Raw genomic sequence first — 20027 nt, forward strand, 5'->3', positions numbered from 1 at the left:
CAGCATACCAAAGCATTTTGGACAATTTCATGCTCCCAACTTCTCGTCCAACATCATTATCTGACCTTACAAATGCGCTTCTGGAAGAATGGTCAAACATTCCCAATATAGTGTATATACAATATATTGCCAAAAGTATTGGGACTCCTGCCTTTACACGCACATGAACTTTAATGGCATCCCAGTCTTAGTCCGTAGAGTTCAGTAATGAGTTTGCCCACCCTTTGCAGCTGTAACAGCTTCAACTCTTCTGAAAAGGCTGTCCACAAGGTTTAGGAGTGTGTCTATGGGAATGTTTGACCATTCTTCCAGAAGCACATTTGTAAGGTCAGGCACTGATGTTGGATGAGAAGGCCTGGCTCACGGTCTCCGCTCTAATTCATCTCAAGAGTGTTCTAGCGACTTGAGGTTAGAACTCTGTGCAGGCCAGTCAAAATCCTCCACCCTAAACTTCCTCATCCATGTCTTTATGAACCTTGCTTTGTGCACTGGTACGCAGTCATGTTGGAACAGGAAGGGGCCATCCCCAAACTGTTCCCACAAAGTTGGGAGCATGAAATTGTCCAAAATTTCTTGGTATGCTGATGCCTTAAGAGTTCCCTTCACTGGAACTAAGGGGCCAAGCCCAACACCTGAAAAACAACCCCACACCATAATCCCCCTCCACCAAACTTTACACTTGGCACAATGCAGTCAGGCAAGTACCTTTCTCCTGGCAACCGCCAAACCCAGGCACGTCCATCAGATTGACAGGTGGCAACCTATCACAGTACCTTGCTTGAATCCACTGAACTCTTGAGAGAAACCCATTCTTTCACTAATGTTTGTAGAAAGAGTCTGCAAGGCCTAGGTGCTTACTTTTATACACCTCTGGCCATGGAGGTGATTGTAAATCCTGAATCCAATGATTTGGAGGGTTGTCCCAATACTTTTAGCAATATAGTAAAAAAACACTGCTCAAAAAAATTAAAGGAACACTTTAAAAATACATCAGATCTCAATGGGGAAAAACTTCATACTGGATATTTATACTGATATGGACTGGGTAATGTGTTAGGAACATGAGGATGCCCCATCATTTGATTGAAATGGAAATTATAAACCTACAGAGGACTGAATTCAAAGACACCCTGAAAATAAAAGTGAAAAAATAATGCAGCAGGCTAGTCCATTTTGCTGAAATTTCATTGCAGCAACTCAGATTGGTACTCAGTAATTTGAATGGCCCCTATGTGCTTGTATGTATGCCTGACAATGCTGGGGCATGCTCCTAATGATGATGGATGGTTTTCTGGGGTATTTCCTCCTAGATCTGGACCAGGGCATCACTGAGCTCCTGGACAGTCTGAGGTGCAACCTGGTGGCATCAGATGGACCTAAACAGAGGTATTCTTTTGGAATTAGGTCAGGCGAGCATGGGGGCCATTCAATTGTATAATTTCCTTCATTCTCCAGGAACTGCCTGCATACTCTCACCACATGAGGCTGGGCATTGTCGTGCACCAGGAGGAACTCAGGACCCACTACACCAGCGTAGGGTCTGACAATGGGTCCAAGGATTTAATCCCAATACCTAATGGCAGTCAGGGTGCTATTGTCTAGCCTGTAGAGGTCTGTGCGACCCTTCATGGATATGCCTCCCCAGACCATCACTGACCCACCACCAAAACGGTCATGCTGAACAATGTTACAGGCAGCACAATGTTCTCCATGGCTTCTCCAGACCCTTTCACGTCTGTCACGTGTGCTCAGGGTGAACCTGCTCAAATCTGTGAAAAGCACAGGGCACCAGTGGCAGACCTGCCAACTCTGGTGTTCAGTGGCAAATGCCAATCAAGATCTATGGTGCCAGGCAGTGAGCACAGGGCACACTAGAGGACGTCGGGCCCTCAGCTCACCCTCATGAAGTCTGTTTCTGATTGTTTGGTCAAAGACATTTACACCAGTGGCCTGTTGCAGGTCATATTGTAGCACTCTGGTGGTGCTCATCCTGTTCCTCCTTGCAAAAGGAGCAGATACTGGTCCTGCTGATGGGACCTTCTACGGCCCTGTCCAGCCCTTCTAGAGTAACTGCCTGTCTCCTGGAATTTCCTCCATGCTCCAGAGACTGTGCTAGGAGACACAGCAAACTTTTTGGCAATGGCACATATTGATGGAGTTGGACTGCCTGCACAACCTCTGTAGGGTCCAGTTATCGCCTCATGCTATCAGTAGTGACACTGACCCTAGCCACATGCAAAACTAGTGAAAAACAGTCAGAAAAGATGAGTAGGGAAAAAAATATCAGTGGCCTCCACCTGCAAAACCATTCCTGTTTGGTGGGTCATCTCATTGTTGCCTATCTAGTGCACCTGTTATTAATTTCATTAGCACCAAAGCAACTGAAATTGATTAAAAACCCCCTCTGCTACTTAATTGACCAGATCAATATCCCAGGGGTTTAATTGACTTGATGCTATACTCTGATTAAAAAGTGTTCCTTTAATTTTTTTGAGCAGTGCACTGTATATATATATATATATATATATATATATATATACAGGTGAAACTCAAAAAATTAGAATATTGTGCAAAAGTTCATTTATTTCAGTAATGCAACTTAAAAGGTGAAACTAATATACAAGATAGACTTATTACATGCAAAGCAAGATAGTTCAAGCTGTGATTTGTCATAATTGTGATGATTATGGCTTACAGCTCATGAGAACCCCAAATCCACAATCTCAGAAAATTAGAATATTGTGAAAAGGTGCAATATTCTACGCTGAAAGTGTCCCACTCTAATCAGCTAATTAAGCCATAACACCTGCAAATGGTTCCTGAGCCTTTAAATGGTCTCTCAGTCTGGTTCAGTAGGAATCACAATCATGGGAAAGACTGCTGACCTGACAGTTGTGCAGAAAACCATCATTGACACCCTCCATAAAGAGAGAAAGCCTCAAAAGGTAATTGCAAAAGAATTTAGATGTTCCCAAAGTGCTGTATCAAAGCACATTAATAGAAAGTTATGGACGGGAAAAGTGTGGAAGAAAAAGGTGCACAAGCAGCAGGGATGACCGCAGCCTGGAGAGGATTGTCAGGAAAAGGCCATTCAAAAGTGTTGGGGACTTTCACAAGGAGTGGACTGAGGCTGGAGTCAGTGCATCAAGAGCCACCACACACAGACGGATCCTGGACATGGGCTTCAAATGTTGTATTCTTCTTGTCAAGCAGCTCCTGAACAACAAACGTCAGAAGCGTCTTACCTGGGCTAAAGAAAAACAGACCTGGTCTGTTGCTCAGTGCTCCTCTTTTCTGATAAGAGCAACTTTTGCATCTCATTTGGAAACCAAGGACCCAGAGTATGGAGGAAGAATGGAGAGGCACACACTGCAAGATGCTTGAAGTCCAGTGTGAAGTTTCCACAGTCTGTGTTGATTTGGGGAGCCATGTCATCTGCTGGTATTGGTCCACTGTGCTTCATTAAGTCCAGAGTCAACGCAGCCGTCTACCAGGAGATTTTAGAGCACTTCATGCTTCCTTCTGCAGACGAGCTTTATGGGGATGCTGACTTCATTTTCCAGCAGGACGTGGCACCTGCCCACACTGCCAAAAGCACCAAAACCTGGTTCAATGACCGTGGGATTACTGTGCTTGATTGGCCAGCAAACTTGCCTGACCTGAACCCCATAGAAAATCTATGGGGCATTTCCAAGAGAAAGATGAGAGACATGAGACCGAAGAATGCAGAAGAGCTGAAGGCCACTATTGAAGCATCCTGGTCTTCCATAACACCTCAGCAGTGCCACAGGCTGATAGCTTCCATGCCACGCCGCATTGAGGCAGTAATTGCTGCAAAAGGGGCCCAAACCAAGTACTGAGTACATATGCATGCTTATACTTTTCAGAGGTCCGATATTGTTCTATGTACAATCCTTGTTTTATTGATTGCATGCAATATTCTAATTTTCTGAGATTGTGGATTTGAGGTTTTCATGAGCTGTAAGCCATAATCATCACAATTATGACAAATCATGGCTTGAACTATCTTGCTTTGCATGTAATGAGTCTATCTCATATATTAGTTTCACCTTTTAAGTTGCACTACTGAAATAAATGAACTTTTGCACGATATTCTAATTTTTTGAGTTTCACCTGTATATATATATAAGTGTGAGCTTCTTTAGATATTCTCTTTTTCCATTATACAGACATCAAAGTGGGTGACCACAGAGAGAAAATAGCATTAAGAAATAAGGGGCTTGCAGGCATATTCAGTACACAGCAAAAGGCAATGATAATGTGGGAAGTGTGAAATCCTATAGCAACCAATCCAACCTTTGTCTTTTATGGTATGGAGATAAATTATCAGATGTTACTCAATGTAATTGCAGTATTTACACAGAGAAATAAAGCTGATGGAGTTGATTTACTAGGCAATCAGAATTTGAAGTTTGTAGTGAAGTTTCACTCTGCAAAGAATACCCAGTCATTTACTTAATCAACCCCAATATTTGCCTAGACTGCATATAGTAGGGGGGATAAATGTTTTCCCCAAGTTCTCCATAAGCACACAGTGCATGTGAGCTGAAGAACATACAGTTATTCAGTCCTCAACTATTACACCACTAAGAGGATGGCAATCTTAACACAAAGCAAATAAAACAAATAAAATAGGTGTTTTACAGCAGAACTGTAGACAAACAGATAAATACAAAGTTAAACTACAGTATATATAAGTAACCTGCCAAGGTATTTGTAATTCTCTCCATCTAAGGATTGTCATCTTGACAATTTGACTATGGCTTGCACTTCCTTTGACTTCTCTGCAGGCTGTATGGTCAAGGATTTAAAGGAGAAGGGACACTTACAAAATCATCATTCTTCTCTTTACCCCTATCTGAAAGCTGTCATTGCTAGGAGGATAGAGCTATGCAGTACTGTAGAGTCAAGTTGGCTCACAAGGCTGCCCTCCCTCACTCAGTTTAGGAGATGCTGTATAGAGGAATAAGTAAGGTAAAATAAAGAATGGTTAGGGTACTTTTGCCAGCTTTATGTACAAGATACATTTAAAGTGGTTGTAAATCCTTACATATACCTTGTGAAGTGACTGGTCTCAGGTGATATACAGAGATGAAACAAATCCTCATACATAAATTGTACCTGTCTATCTGCAATCCTCTCTTCTCTACATCTTTTCAAAGTGCAGAATTTACACAATATCCTTCAACTCTGAAAAGCAGTGGGCGGGGACCTGAAATTACACTCTGCAGAGCTCAGTGAGGAGAGCTTTGAGCCCTGGTTGGAGGGAATTAACACACTCCCCTTCACACAGCATACAGAAACAGAGCTGAGGCTGTCAATCTAACGGAGGTCCCGTCCCTCTCACCTTTTTTCTCTTGGTGTCAGGAGTGTCAAAATTGACTCATACAGATAGCAGGGGAATGAAGCAGCAAACAGAAATGACAATTAGTTCCCTGGATTGAGACTTGTACTCACTTTAGATGGATATGGTTTAGTCATATTTTGTGAATTTAGAATTGGAGTTTTTACATCTGTGTTAAATGATGTGTGATATTGGCATGTTCACCATCATTTTGTAATCTCCAGCAACCTGATCTTTGATAAACTGCCTATATCTCCCAAGCTAGCTGATTGCTGTCTCTTTACAGCCAAGTGCTTACTGAAATGAAATGTATTTTTTATAAATTGTGTAAATTTTATTAATGTTTCTTTTCGTTTACAGATGATGATCTTGGTCATTTTTTTATTAATGTTTCTAATGGTGAAATTTGGACAACCCAACCTTTCTCAGTTAGCCAGAAGTCATACTATTGCTTAACAGTAACAGCAAGGGATCAGGGGGTCCCTCCTCTGGAGGAATATGTAACTGTGAATATTCAGGTGAGGTAACAAGTGTGTTTACCTGTTTTTCATTGGTTTGTGAAAAATTATTTTTCCTTACTACAAATAAGGATTTCTTAGCCAAGGAATACTTCAGACATATTCAAGGTGTGGTCAATGTTGGAAAAGTGAACTCTCAAAAACAAGTTAAAGTGTTGGTTAACCATGGGTCAAGTGACATTTCAGTTAAAACTTTTTCAGTAAAGTAAAGACGGGTTAGAACATTTATTTGCTGTCTGCTTCCCTACTGAGGAGACTTGTCTTGGTGATTGTAGCCACCTGGATAAATAGGTTTCAATGCTGTGATTTTAATGCTGTCAGATCTTGACATGGCAATTCAGTTTTTCATGGTGATACTTTAGGAACCTAATAATGAGCGGTGTTTGCACAAGGTTAGGTTGGTTGTTGGGTTAGTGTTATGGTTATCTGTAAATAGATTAGGATTTGGTTAGGGAGTAGGTTAAGAGTTGATTTCAGGGTGAGCATTAAAGTAAAACTTAAGGCAAATTTTTTTTATTATTTTCATTTTGGATAAAGAAAGGGAGGGTTATAACCACTATCAGTTTTTTTTGCCATCTGTGTCCCATTGGGGAGATTTCTCATCACTTCTTGCACCAAAGGCCAAAACATGAAGTGAGAGGAAATCCCTAGTGGTCAGCAGGCTCACCAGAACTTACGTGTTCATTGGAAAATTTCCCCTCTAATATTGTTCTAGGGACAACCCCAACATTTTGGATTTTCTTTCACTTTTACTTTCGGTGACAATGGAAAACAGGTCAAATAGAGAGGGTGAATTTCACTAACAGGGACACAGACAGCAAAAAAAAAAACCTGAAAGGTGTTCTAATCCCTCTTCATTTTATTCAAAAATTTTTTTAGATATACTTTAAGTTTAGCATGTAGATGAAGGGTTAAATTTTTGTGATAGTCTTATGTGTTACAATGCAGGTTAAGTGCAGCAGAAAGGTAAATAGTCATGAGTTCATTCTATAGTAAAAATAAAATGGTAGAAAGCGAGCGCTATCCAATCAGCAGCTGTGCACTCAAGGTAACCAATAAAAAACTTTAGATCAAAATAAATATATAGGTAGTGCAGCGCTAGAGCAGTAATTCAAAAGAAGTAATAATAGAATATGAGCTCACTTAAAAACTCAAATACAGATTAATAACCAGCTAAGTACCAGACAACAGCATAAAAGGCAATAAACCATGGAGTATAATGCTCACAACTAATAAATTTAGGCATGTAAAAACATAGAAAATAAATAAATATATATGACATATATGTCAGTGCCTAAAATATACAAATAAAATTATAATTAAAATAAAAAATAAAATTAAGTGGGGCAATGAATTGGTGTCGGTGCCTAGGTAGTGCCCCTATAGTCCCAAAATGCTTCAGTCGATGCTTGTGCTCGTGATAACAGAAGAAATGCGCACTCACTGGAAGCGCAATAATATTGTGCGTTAAAGATAATATTCTTGTGTCATCAAGGTGGTCATCTGGGCCAGTGGGTGGAAAAGGGTTCCCTCTCAGAGTGGATGGGTCCCGAGGATTTAGATGCTGATGATCCAGGAATATCCAGAGTTCCCCTTAAGGGATATGTGGGTGCAGCTCAAGGGTTAACTGAAGGCTCTCTCTCTGGAGGCAGTGGACTAGTGCAGGGCATCTAGAAAATTAATGCTCCCCAAAGGGGTCAAAAACGGAAGAATGCCCATAGTGTAGTAACTTAAAGTAAACAATTTATTTATTTAAAAGTTGAAGATGCATCCATAAAATGTATGAAACAAGGAGATTCGGACTAACCGTCCCTGATTAGAGATGGCTGCCGGAGCTCCACAATGCTCCGACGGCGTAATGTCACGAAGTGAGTAGGCTCCTCCATACGCGTTACGTGCGTACGCACATCATCAGAGGAAGATACCATAGTTCATTCTAAAGATTTGGTTAAGTGTTGGGGTTCAGGTAGGGAAGGCTGGCATTTTAAGGTTAGAAACATTTAGGTAACCATTCCAGTTTTACTTTTTTCTGCCCCAAAAACACAGTTCAGGTGGGCCCCATTGTCATGTCTAAAAACTGTTGCAGCAGAGCAGTTAAAATATTATTTACTGCAAATAGACTAGTTTGCAAACATAATATTTTATATCAGTTGGGTTACTTTGTAGACTATCAAGATAAAAGCAAATACTGCTGCTTTAATTAAATGTGCTGTCACCTTGCCAATTGGTTTAATATATGCAGACAATCCATACTTCCTGCCAAACAGCTGCTCCTGCAATTTTGTAGTGAGATGCTCTGTAAGTAATGCGACAGAGCAAAGCTGACCATGCTGTAGGACTCATTGTTTGTACTGGAGCAAAGATTATTTCACTGAAATGTAAGAAGAAAGATTCGGGCAGTTTCTTTCACTATATCCTATACAAAGAATACAAAAATATATAATGAACAACTCCTAAATATCTTAAAGTGTCCTCAGTCTTGTAGATATTTTGATAATGTTATATGCATACAGTACATGCTAAGTAATATTAGTAGCTGATTGGTGTACCTTGTTAACTATCAATTTAGAAAGTAAGTGGTATCCAAACTTAAAAGAGAAGTTTAGACTTTTTTTTTTAATGCAGCATCGGTCTAATGCTGTATCTGTCACCTGCTGGCTCTAAGACTAAGAACTGAGTGATCAAACACAGCTGATCGCTCAGTGCTCAATAAACAGAGCACTAGTGACTGTCAGTCACCACTCTCTGTAAGCACTGGGGGGGGGGGCAGTGCTTACTGAAGTTCTGGGTTGTGGAGAGGGTAGGAGCGGCTGGCTCAGGCTCTCAGCAGTTTGCTGAAAGGCTGAGCTAGGTGCTGGTCCAGACATCTGGGTGGATCCCTATGGGATCTTTCCCTGTACTGGACCGGGGCGAGTGAAGTTAGCCGACAGCGGACTTTAGCCCATTGACAGCTGAAAACTGCATTTCTGTGATCCAAAGGAGAAGTACAGCCAAACAAGCTTTGGCTGTACTTCTCCTTTAAGTAAATGCTTACTGCTAAGTAATATGTTTGGGAGTGGGCTTTTATTGCTCTCTTGGTATAACTGGGACAGGAAGTGAGGGGAAAGCTCCCCAATGAGGACACTGACTCTTTACCATTATATTGAAAACCTAACTAGAAAAATAGGATTTGGAAATAGGTTTTAATGATGCCGCTACTGTCTATTGTGACATACTGGAAATTTGTTTATGAGAACTTGCAAAGTAGCTGATAAGTAGGCATTATTATTCTGGCACTCGGTTTATGCAATTATTTGGGAACTCAAATTGATAGTGTGTATATAGGGAAAATAATATGCATGTTTTTTCAATAGTCTGACTAATGTTGAAATCAAAAGCTTGTATATTTATAATTATTAGTCAATGTTGATGTACTAAAATGGAAGAAAGACCTTTTTTATGTATGAAGCTACACAGTCTCAAAGTGGTTCTAAAGCCTACACATTTTTCACTATAATGCATTCCCCTTATTAAGGTAAAAAATGTTCCAGTGACAGTATTGCTCCCTCACCCCCCCCCCCCCCCCCCCCACAACTCGATCCAGCGTTGTTTCTGTCTGTAGTGGTTCTCTCCTCTCTTCCTGCTCTCACAGGATTTTGCTCCTGTCAGTCAAATCATGTGATGAGGGAGTATGGGAAGAGCCAAGCCTCGCTAAGTGTGTCTGTGGATGCAGGCAGCATGGCTTGGGATCAAGACCGCACATGTGCCCCTATAAGAAGTGGGTTCCTATGGGAATGCAAGAAGAGGAGGAGCCAGGAGTGCCAACTGTGGACCCTAAAAGAGGTGGAGCAGGTAAGTATAATGTTTGTTTAAAAAAAAAAAAAAAATAGTAGTTTACAATCACTTTAAACTCCATTAGGAGATTATTTTAATATAAAGAATTTTTATTTCCAGAGCATTATGAGTTTTTTTAACCACCTCCTGTCCGGCCGTTGTATATAAACGGCCGGATGGTGGCAGTGCAGGGTCGGGTGAGCATTTATAAACGGCCTCCCCGCACCCTGCTTGTGCGCGCAGCACTGCGATCCGGTGCCCGCTGTGTCCTCCGGACACAGTGGAACACCGATCATCGGACGGGACCTCTGTGTGAGGTTCCAATCATGTGATCACTGATTGGCCAATCAGTGATCACATGCAGAGTAGTAAGCAAGATGTCACTTCTGACATCATTGCTTACTACGTGTGAAATCTGTGAATGATCACAGAGGTCACATGGTACAAGGCTATTCACAACAGCCTTGTACCATGTGACAAGCTGTGACCAATCACAGCTCACTCAGTAGTTCTCAATGGCTGCAAGAATGCAGCTAGAGAGAAGGAGAAATGATTGCTTTTATATCCTTTATGGGTGTAAAAGCAATCAGTGTAAAAAAAAAAAAAAAAATCACCCCCCACAAGTAGTACAGTGTCTCCATGGTGACACTGTACTGCTAGGGTGACAGTATGTAAAAAATAAATAAATAAATAAAAAATAATATAAAAAAAATTTAAAAAATGTAAAAAAAGGGTTTAAAAATGATAATTTTTGGTTACAAACTAATTTGGGTTATTTTTGTTTACTAAAAATATAACAGAATAAATTTCGGCCAAGAGTTATGATGAAATACTATTTATTTGCTAAATATTATAAGAAAAACACTTTTTTTTCAACATTTTTGGACTTTTTAATTTACTTATTTAATTTAGCAAAAAAAATAAAAATCCCAGTGGTGAATAAATACCACCAAAATAAAGCTTTATCTGTCTCAAAAAATGCTAAAAAATTCATATGGGTACAGTGTTGCATGACTGCGCAATTGTCATTCAAATTGCGATAGCACTGAAAGCTGAAAATTGGCCTGGACAGGAAGGGGGTAAAAGTGGACTGGAAGTGGTTAAAGAGAGCACACCGGAATAGGTTTGCCTTCAGTCTCCCTTTCATGGACACTCTGCCTGGCCCTGAGGAGTTACACTTCTAACTTCTTAGTTGTGTATGTAAATTTCAGATTGAACTGATGGGCTTTGTAAACAGCAGTTTTTTCAATAGACTAATTAAAGTGGAACAAAACGTTTAAGTAAAAAAACGGTACAAAAATGGTAGAAGTATGCCTCTTAATCCCTAAACTCGTTACTCCACCTGCTAGCATTTTTCTTTTGAATTAAACACTGACAGCTACAAATGTGCAGCTCACAGAAGTAAGTGTCTCCACAAACATAGATAGATCACATATAGATAGAGTAACAGGGAACTGCTATAGACATGGTTCCAATAAACCTGGCTGTATACACAGAAAAGGCATTGTTAGGTGAAGATGACTTCACTTAACTGAATAGCAATAATGCCAGGGCTTGATGTGTCATCTACAGTTAAATAACAAAATGAGGTATTAGAGCTAAAGCAAGAATATAAACTTCTCAACCATGTTTGCAAGTTGCATTTAAACTCCCCCAGCATCCACCCCACCTGCCCAAGTGCCCCCCCCCCCATTAACTCACAAGGGGACACCACACTTCCCAAGGAAAGGACAGACAGGAGAAACTAGAATAAAGAAAGGAAAGGAAAAAGGACATAAGAAAATATGTGCCAGCCCTCCATACCAGGAGTAAGTATTCAACAGCCAAAGTCTTCAGCCCTAAAAGAAGAATAAGAGGTGATGGAGGCACTGGTAATGGAAAGATGGGGAAGCACAGATGTTGAATTGCAGGGTGGCTACTTTGCAAGGTAAGTCTGCAATAATGTGTACATACCTCCTTTAGACCTAAGTCCATCTGGGCAGTATGGTCAGCTGCTGAATAAACACTCTCCACAGACAGCTTAACTCTCCAATAAGACAGAGACTTTTAATCCAAGGTAAATTTACTTTTTTAAATGCAGTACATAGGATGTTCACTTGTTATTTGATGTTTAAGAAGACAATAATCTTCTCAATCCTATGTCTGCCATAAAGGCTAGCAGATCACTGATGGAACATTGAAAAGCGGGGAGCCTCTAAAGGACTAAACCAACTAGCCCAACAGAAAGGGGAGCAGGGTCATACCACTGAGATTTGCAAGCATAAACAAGCTGTAATAATGCCGAATTGCCACGAGATGACGGGACCAATACACTAATACATAAGTAAAGCAAACCAACACAACAGTAATGGATACACTATAGGTGTGACAGAGCAACTCCATCTAACATGATGCAAACTTTAGTTCTGCTTTAAGAAAAAACATGTAAACATATAAAAGGGTGTCTAGCACCTAACCCGATACCTGGGAATGACAATGTTCACATGCAAAACTGCAAGAGTACCTTACTGAAAAATATATTTTTAGTAATATTTTTAGCGCTGACAATACCAAATAAAGAAATGTTTACAAACCACTTTACTTTGCTTTTAAACCAGCTTGCTATACACAGTCTTATTAATATCTGACTGTGTTAAATGCTTCAATGCTATTGTGTCTATTCATATTTTATAATGTCACATTTACAAGAAGAGAGATGTGTATACGTATTATTTGTCAAACATATTAGTATCACTCCTATTTTAGTGAATACAAGTGGTGCATAAATTTCATAATGCTATCATCAAACATCAATTATCATTCATGTATTGTGTCATTCTTTGCCTTCAACAAAAAGTACATAAATAAAAATAAATAAATAAACAACTTAGTAAATATGATACATAATGGGATAGTACACAAATCCAGTGACTTAAAAATATACAGTCATGGCCGAAATTGTTGGCACCCTTGATATTTCTCCAGGAAATCATGTATTTCTCACGAAACGTATTGCATTAACACATGTTTTGCTATACACATGTTTATTCCCTTTGTGTGTATTGGGACAAAACAAAAAAAGGGAGGAAAGAAAGCAAATTCGACATAATGTCACACAAACCTCCAAAAATGGGCTGGACAAAAGTATTGGCACCCTTTCACAACTGCGGATAAATAAGAATGTTACAAGCATGTGATGCTCCTGTAAACTCACCTGGGGCAAGTAACAGGTGTGGGCAATATAGAAATCACACCTGAAAGCAGATAAAAAGGAGAGACGTTCACTTAACCTTTGCATTGTGTGTCTGTCTGTGCCACACTAAGCATGGACAACAGAAAGAGGAGACGAGAACTGTCTGAGGACCTGAGAACCAAAATTGTGGCAAAATATCAACAATCTCAAGGTTACAAGTCCATCTCCAGAGAACTAGATTTGCCTTTGTCCACAGTGCGCAACATTATCAAGAAGTTTGCAACCCATGGCACTGTAGCTAATCTCCCTGGTCGTGGACGGATGAGGAAAATTGATGAAAGATTGCAACGCAGAATAGTCCGGATGGTGGATAAGCAGCCCCAAACATGTTCCAAAGACATTCAAGCTGTCCTGCAGGCTCAGGGAGCATCAGTGTCAGCGCGAACTATCCGTCGACATTTAAATGAAATGAAACGCTATGGCAGGAGACCCAGGAGGACCCCACTGCTGACACAGAGACATAAAAAAGCAAGACTACAGTTTGCCAAAATGTACTTGAGTAAGCCAAAAGCCTTCTGGGAAAACGTCTTGTGGACAGATGAGACCAAGATAGAGCTTTTCGGTAAAGCACATCATTCTACTGTTTACCGAAAACGGAATGAGGCCTACAAAGAACAAAACACAGTACCTACGGTAAAATATGGTGGAGGTTCAATGATGTTTTGGGGTTGTTTTGCTGCCTCTGGCACTGGGTGCCTTGACTGTGTGCAAGGCATCATGAAATCTGAGGATTACCAAAGGATTTTGGGTCGCACTGTAGGGCCCAGTGTCAGAAAGCTGGGTTTGCGTCCAAGATCCTGGGTCTTCCAGCAGGACAATGACCCCAAACATACGTCAAAAAGCACTCAGAAATGGATGGCAAAGAAGCGCTGGAGAGTTCTGAAGTGGCCAGCAATGAGCCCAGATCTAAATCCCATTGAACACCTGTGGAGAGATCTTAAAATTGCTGTTGGGAAAAGGTGTCCTTCCAATAAGAGAGACCTGGAGCTGTTTGCAAAGGAAGAGTGGTCCAAAATTCCGGGTGAGAGGTGTCAGAAGCTTATTGATGGTTATAGGAAGCGACTGATTTCAGTTATGTTTTCCAAAGGGTGTGCAACCAAATATTAAGTTAAGGGTGCCAATACTTTTGTCCAGCCCATTTTTGGGGTTTTGTGTGACATTATGTCATATTTGCTTTTCTGCCTCTGTTTTATATTTGTTCCAATACATACAAAGGGAATAAACATGTGTATAGCAAAACATGTGTTAATGCAATACCTTTTTTGTGTGAAATACTTGATTTTCAGGAAAAATATCAAGGGTGCCAACAATTTCGGCCATGACTGTATATAAGCTAAAAAAAAAGTCCCATGAAAAATATCCGCTTCTATAGTATATTACCCAAGAAAAATGGCTTTATTTGGTCCAAGTAAGGTACTTACAACATTAAAAACATCAACAATCCCAAATGATAGATCTTAGTGATACGCAGATACCGCATGGTGCTCTCACCACCTCCGGAACAGAACGCTGTTGCGACACTTCTGGTCACGGATCTATGTCACTTCCGGTCTGCCGCACTGTCATGCCCTGAAGCGGTTCGTCATATCTTAACTTACTCATAGGGGTTTTTGTTACAGCAACAATGCTGAAGACAAAGAATGACACAATACATGAATGATAATTGATGTTTGATGATAGCATTATGAAATGTATGTGTCGCTTGTATTCACTAAAATAGGGGTGATACTAATATTTTTGGATTTTTGAAATAGAGTATAGTGGCAGCAATATATATATAATATTTTATTTAGAGGCAAATACATTTTTGCGTCAGGCAAAATATAGTGAAATTTGGATAAATATTTTCCAGGTAGCTACTTATAGAACATATTTAATTATTTGTCAAGGCTGTGCTTTATGTGTAATAGGGCTTGCTATAAAGTAATTTTGTTTTACAGACAATGCATATGGCATATTATTATTATTATTCAGGATTCATATAGCGCCAGCGGTTTGGTCAGAGCTTTACATTATAGTGGGAGACAATACAGTAACAATTAAGTTCAATACAAGAGGGAATTGAGAGCCCTGCTCCTTGGAGCTTAAAATCTAGGAGGGAGGGGTGAGTGGTACAATAGGTAAAACTGTGGGGGATGGAGTGGTTGGAAGCGTAGAGGATTCCAGTATTAGCAGAGGGCGGGATAGGCTTCCCTGAAGAGATACGTTTTTAATGATTGCCTAAAGGTAAGTAGAGTAGGTGATAGTCTGATAGATTGGGGTAGGGAGTTCCAGAGGATGGGTGACGCCCTGGAGAAGTCTTAGAGACGAGCATGGGAGGAGGAGATAAGGGAGCTAGAGAGTAGGAGGTCTTGCGAGGAGTGGAGTGTACGGTTTGGGTGATATTTAGAGATAAGATCGGATATGTAAATTGGGGCAGTGTTGTGGATGGCTTTGTATGTCATAGTTAGTGCTTTGAATTTTATCCGTTGGGCAACTGGGAGCCAGTGGAGGGATTGGCAGAGAGGGGTGGCAGATACAGAGCGGTTAGTGAGGTGGATGAGTCTGGCAGCAGCATTCATGATAGACTGAAGGGGGGATAGCCTGCGATGAGGTAGGCCAATAAGGAGGGAGTTACAATAGTCGAGGCGAGATATGACAAGGGAGTGAAAAAGTTGCTTAGTGGTTTCCGGGGTTGGAAATGGGCGTATCTTGGAGATGTTGCCGAGGTGAAGTCTACATGATTTTATCAGCGATTGGATCTGGGGCTGGAAGGAGAGATGGGAGTCTAGGATTACACCTAGTACCCTGGCATGAGGGGATGGACTAATGATTGTGTTATTTATTTATGGTGAAGTCGGGGGGGGGGGCGGGCTGGGGGGAATAATAGGAGCTCAGTTTTGGAAAGATTGAGTTTGAGGAGGTGGAGTGACATCCAAGCCTATATGTCACTTAGTAGGCTAGCGATGCGGGTGGAGACTGAAGGGGTGAGTTGAGGGGTAGACAGATAGATTTGCGTGTCATCAGCATAGAGATGGTAATTGAAGCTGTGGGAGTTTATCAAGTGACCAAGGGAGGAGGTGTAGATGGAGAAGAGAAGGGATCCAAGGACATAACCTTGAGGGACCCCTACAGAGAGAGGGAGTGAAGAGGAGGTGGCAGCGTTATAGGTAACATTGAAGGAGCGCTGCGATAGATAGGAGGAGAACCAGGAGAGAGCAGAGTCTCTGAGGCCAAGAGAGTGTAGTTTTTTGAGGAGGAGGGGATGGTCAACCGTGCCAAAAGCCACGGAGAGGTCGAGTAGTAGGAGTATTGAATAGTGGCCATTGGTTTTTGCAGTTAGTAGGTCATTAGAGAGTTTTAGTAGGGCAGTTTCAGTGGAGTGTAGTGAGCGAAAGCCAGACTAAAGGGGGTCGAGAAGGTTGTTGTCAGTGAGGTGGGAGCTCAGACGATTGTATACTAAGCGTTCTAGGAGTTTAGAGGTAAATGACAGCAGGGAGATGGGTCTTAAGTTGTTCAGGTTGGTGGGGTCTAGGGAGGGTTTTTTAAGTATGGGAGTGATGTGCGCGTGCTTTAGAGGGGAGGAGAAGGCACCTGAAGAGAGGGAAAGATTGAAGATGTGAGTGAGGGAGCATAGGATGGAGGAGTAGGGTGACCGAAGGAGTTGTGAGGGGACAGGGACCAGGGGGCAGGTGGTGAGATGGGCTTCTGAGAAGACCTTGAGGACCTCTTCGCTGGTAGCGAGGTCAAAGGAGGAGAGTGTTGAGGGAGGTATGGTATAAGGAATGCTAAGTGGGGTGGGTGTCTGTGTAGTGGCGATGTCCCTACGAATTGCGTCAATCTTGTTTTGGAAGTGGTTTGCAATCTCGTGGGCAGTGAGTGAGGTGCTGGGTGGCGGCGTAGAAAGTAGAGAGTTAAAGGTAGAGAAGAACCGAAGGGACTCGAAGAGAAGGTATTGATGAGAGTGACAAAGTAGGCTTGTTTGGCAGCGTGAAGAGAGGAAGTGTATGTTAGGAAGGCAGATTTATAACGGTTATATTAGTTATATTATTAACCAAAAGTTAAAATGAATTCTTTATGTACAGTGCAGTTTCCATCAGAAATCTGACCTTGTGTATGAAATCACTTTAAAGTACAGCTGCATTAAGTTTTGAGCAGGTATCCCAAGGCAATACCTTACTCTGCTCCAAACAACCGAATCTAGGCCAGAGCCCCAAGACAAATCTCACACTTGCATTTGGTTTCCACAACTCAGGTGTTCAGTGCCTAAGCAGCTAGTTGTACTGTCACATAGAAATATTTGCAGCCATTTACACATGCCAACTTTTTAAAAGATAGGAGGACTCCCCTTCCTACTAGATTTTGTATGTTGTAATAAATAGTAGAGGAGGAAGCCATTTGAGCAGTAGTTCTGAGATTTTATCTGGTGGTGTTATCAAAGAGTTATTAATATCATTTTGAGATAAACTGACAGGGCTCATCCCTATGGTGAATACAATCAAAATATAATTAGACCCATAATATTTATATATCATATCTTTTAGGTCATTTCAACTTCTAAAGAAAAATCAAAAGGCATGGTCGAACTAAAAAACTTGAAGATTCCAGAGGATGCAAAACCTTCTGAAGTAGTAGGCTCAATAATGTCACCAGATAAGTTTTTATCTAATACAAAAATACAGTTCCATTTTTCTGAGGAAGATCACAACAGTCATTTTGTCATTGACAGTTCCTCAGGGGATATATACCTCTCCAGACCACTAGATTATGAAACAAGCCCAAACTACCTTTTCCTCATTGACATAAAGGACCATAACACAATTCCTCCTCAAGACCATACTGTCATCCTAAAGATTGATATAGAAGATCAGAATGATCACTATCCTGTCTTTCCTCATCCCATGGTAGTCATTGGCATTGAAGAGAATGTACCTATAGGGACTGTCTTGTATACATTTGAAGCAAAAGATGGAGATGGGAATTTACCAAACAACAAGGTTAAATATTCATTAAAAACAGATGAAACTGGAGAATACCCTTTCTTTATCCATGAATGGAATGGAAGCCTCATCACAGACAAAGAACTGGACAGAGAGGCAGTTGAATCATATGTACTTACAGTAATTGCAACAGATCAAGCCACTAACATAACACAGCGTCGGCACTGCTCACTGACAGCTCAGATTATCATTCAAGACATCAATGACAACAGTCCAAATTTCTTATCATCTCCAGCTGCATTTGTTATGGAGGATGTAGAAATTGGCTCACTTATACATCATGTAGTAGCTGAAGATCCGGATGAGGGAAGGAATGGAAAAATAACCTTTTACATCATGGATGGGAATTCAGAGCATGTTTTCTTGCTGGATGAAACAACAGGTATTGTACTTAATTTTTCAAGACAGACAATTTTCCTTGGACTCAAATATGGCAGTAGATACATTTGCAACTTGGTGGTTAAAAAGGGAAAATGTGTTTCTGGAAAGACTATTTCAGATGATCCATTTTCCCACTTCTAACTGTTCGTGCAGATGCCTGGACCTATTCTTGGCTAGGAAAATGCTCAACACATCTGGGTTTAGTTTGTGTAAAATATTATAATGAAATAATGATAATAAATGGCCTGTGCATGGCAAGGTATTATCACAGATAACTGACAGTTTATTCTGCTGTTTAAAGCTATGTATTTATTACTATGTACTATTCAAAAAACATTGTCTAAATTTAATTATATCTACAGTAAAATAATTGACTATGGCAGACAGCATTTTAAATTCAGCGTTGATAATAATGAAAAGTAAGCTACAAAGGGTTGCAACATTGATTTTTTAAAAAACATTTTTCAGATATCAATTGCAATTTATTTAGAAGACAGCTAAAAAAAAATACTGATGCAGTTTCCAGTTAAATTTCACACATAGGGGTCATAATCACCTGATCTTGCTAGTGGCTTCTGGATTAATCCTTTGTTTTTTTAAATATATTATCAGGAACCAGCAACTACATTGAATACCAGAGAGTGACACGAAGGAATATATTATGCCATTATACATTATAATTTAGTAATTTTCCATAACTCATACAGTAATAGTGTCAACATTAAAACTAGTGACCAAAAACAATCAGGAATAAAATGTTACTAAACCCTTAAAGGATAAGTTCACCTTTTGTAACATGTTACATGTTACGCCCATATTGAGGGATATTACTAATGGACCAGCCCCCTTCCTCGCTGCTCCTCATTGTGACAGTTAGTGGGGGATCTTCTGCTCCTGCTAGCTGTCACAATTTTTTAAAAATGCAGCACTGTGTTCTATGATTGACTGATCTACAAGTCCAGAAAGTCTATCCGGCTGTCGAGTTGTAGTTCTCAATGAACTACCACAGCACTGTGGAGGGCCTGTGGTAGTTCATTGATTCTTCCTGTCAGATACATCCTGTACAGATAATCAGATATTATACTGACAGGTCTGCAGGAGACCTGCATGGCACCAGCGATCTACTGATTTCTGGTGCAGTGCTTTAAAGGTGCCAGAAACAAAAAAACTAACGTTTATTACCTGCAACAAAATGTGCATTTAGGTTGAGTTCACACCTATGTTTGTATTTGACCCGTTTCTGCATTGTGTTTTGCGTTGTGTTTTTGATGTGTTTTGCTTTTTTAAAAATTTTTTATTTTTCTTGTTGCTAGGCAGATTTAAAATGCATCAAAAATCATCAAAACCGTGGCAAAAACGACCAAAAATGCACAATATGCTTTTTTGCAGCATTTCCATTGAATTCTATAGAACCAAAAATGCAACTTTTTGTGTTAAAAAAAGTCCCTGACCCTTTCCAAAAAATGCCCCCGGTGAAAACGCTGAGATGTCAACGTATCCCATAGGAAATCATGTTAAATGGACTGTATTACATTTCTGCAAAATACAAAACGGTGCGGTGTGAACCTAGGGTTATTATTTTTTGCAAAAAAAACTTATTTAAAAATTAACTCTTCATATTTGCCCGTTTTTGGTCTGTTAAATATGCAATTGAAAGGGCTGTATTATATCTGTCAATATGTATTCAAAACTACTTGTTGATCCTACAAAGAATCCAGTAAGCTTTATGTGCAATGTGC

The 20027-nt window shown here is 40.4% G+C and overlaps 1 protein-coding gene across 1 annotated transcript in view; it reads left to right on the plus strand.

Moving 5' to 3' along the window:
* Nucleotides 1–20027, plus strand: part of DCHS2 (dachsous cadherin-related 2) — a 378130-nt gene that overhangs the window by 296013 nt on the left and 62090 nt on the right. The window contains exons 8-9 of the mRNA XM_089670433.1: nt 5726–5883; nt 17452–18289. Coding sequence (XP_089526559.1) covers nt 5726–5883; nt 17452–18289 — 996 coding nt within the window. The remainder of the gene's footprint in view (nt 1–5725; nt 5884–17451; nt 18290–20027) is intronic.

This window comes from Staurois parvus, unplaced genomic scaffold (assembly GCF_062004578.1).
Source record: "Staurois parvus isolate SC_StPar_1 unplaced genomic scaffold, SC_StPar_1.0 ptg000090l, whole genome shotgun sequence".
NCBI classification, from domain to species: domain Eukaryota; kingdom Metazoa; phylum Chordata; class Amphibia; order Anura; family Ranidae; genus Staurois; species Staurois parvus.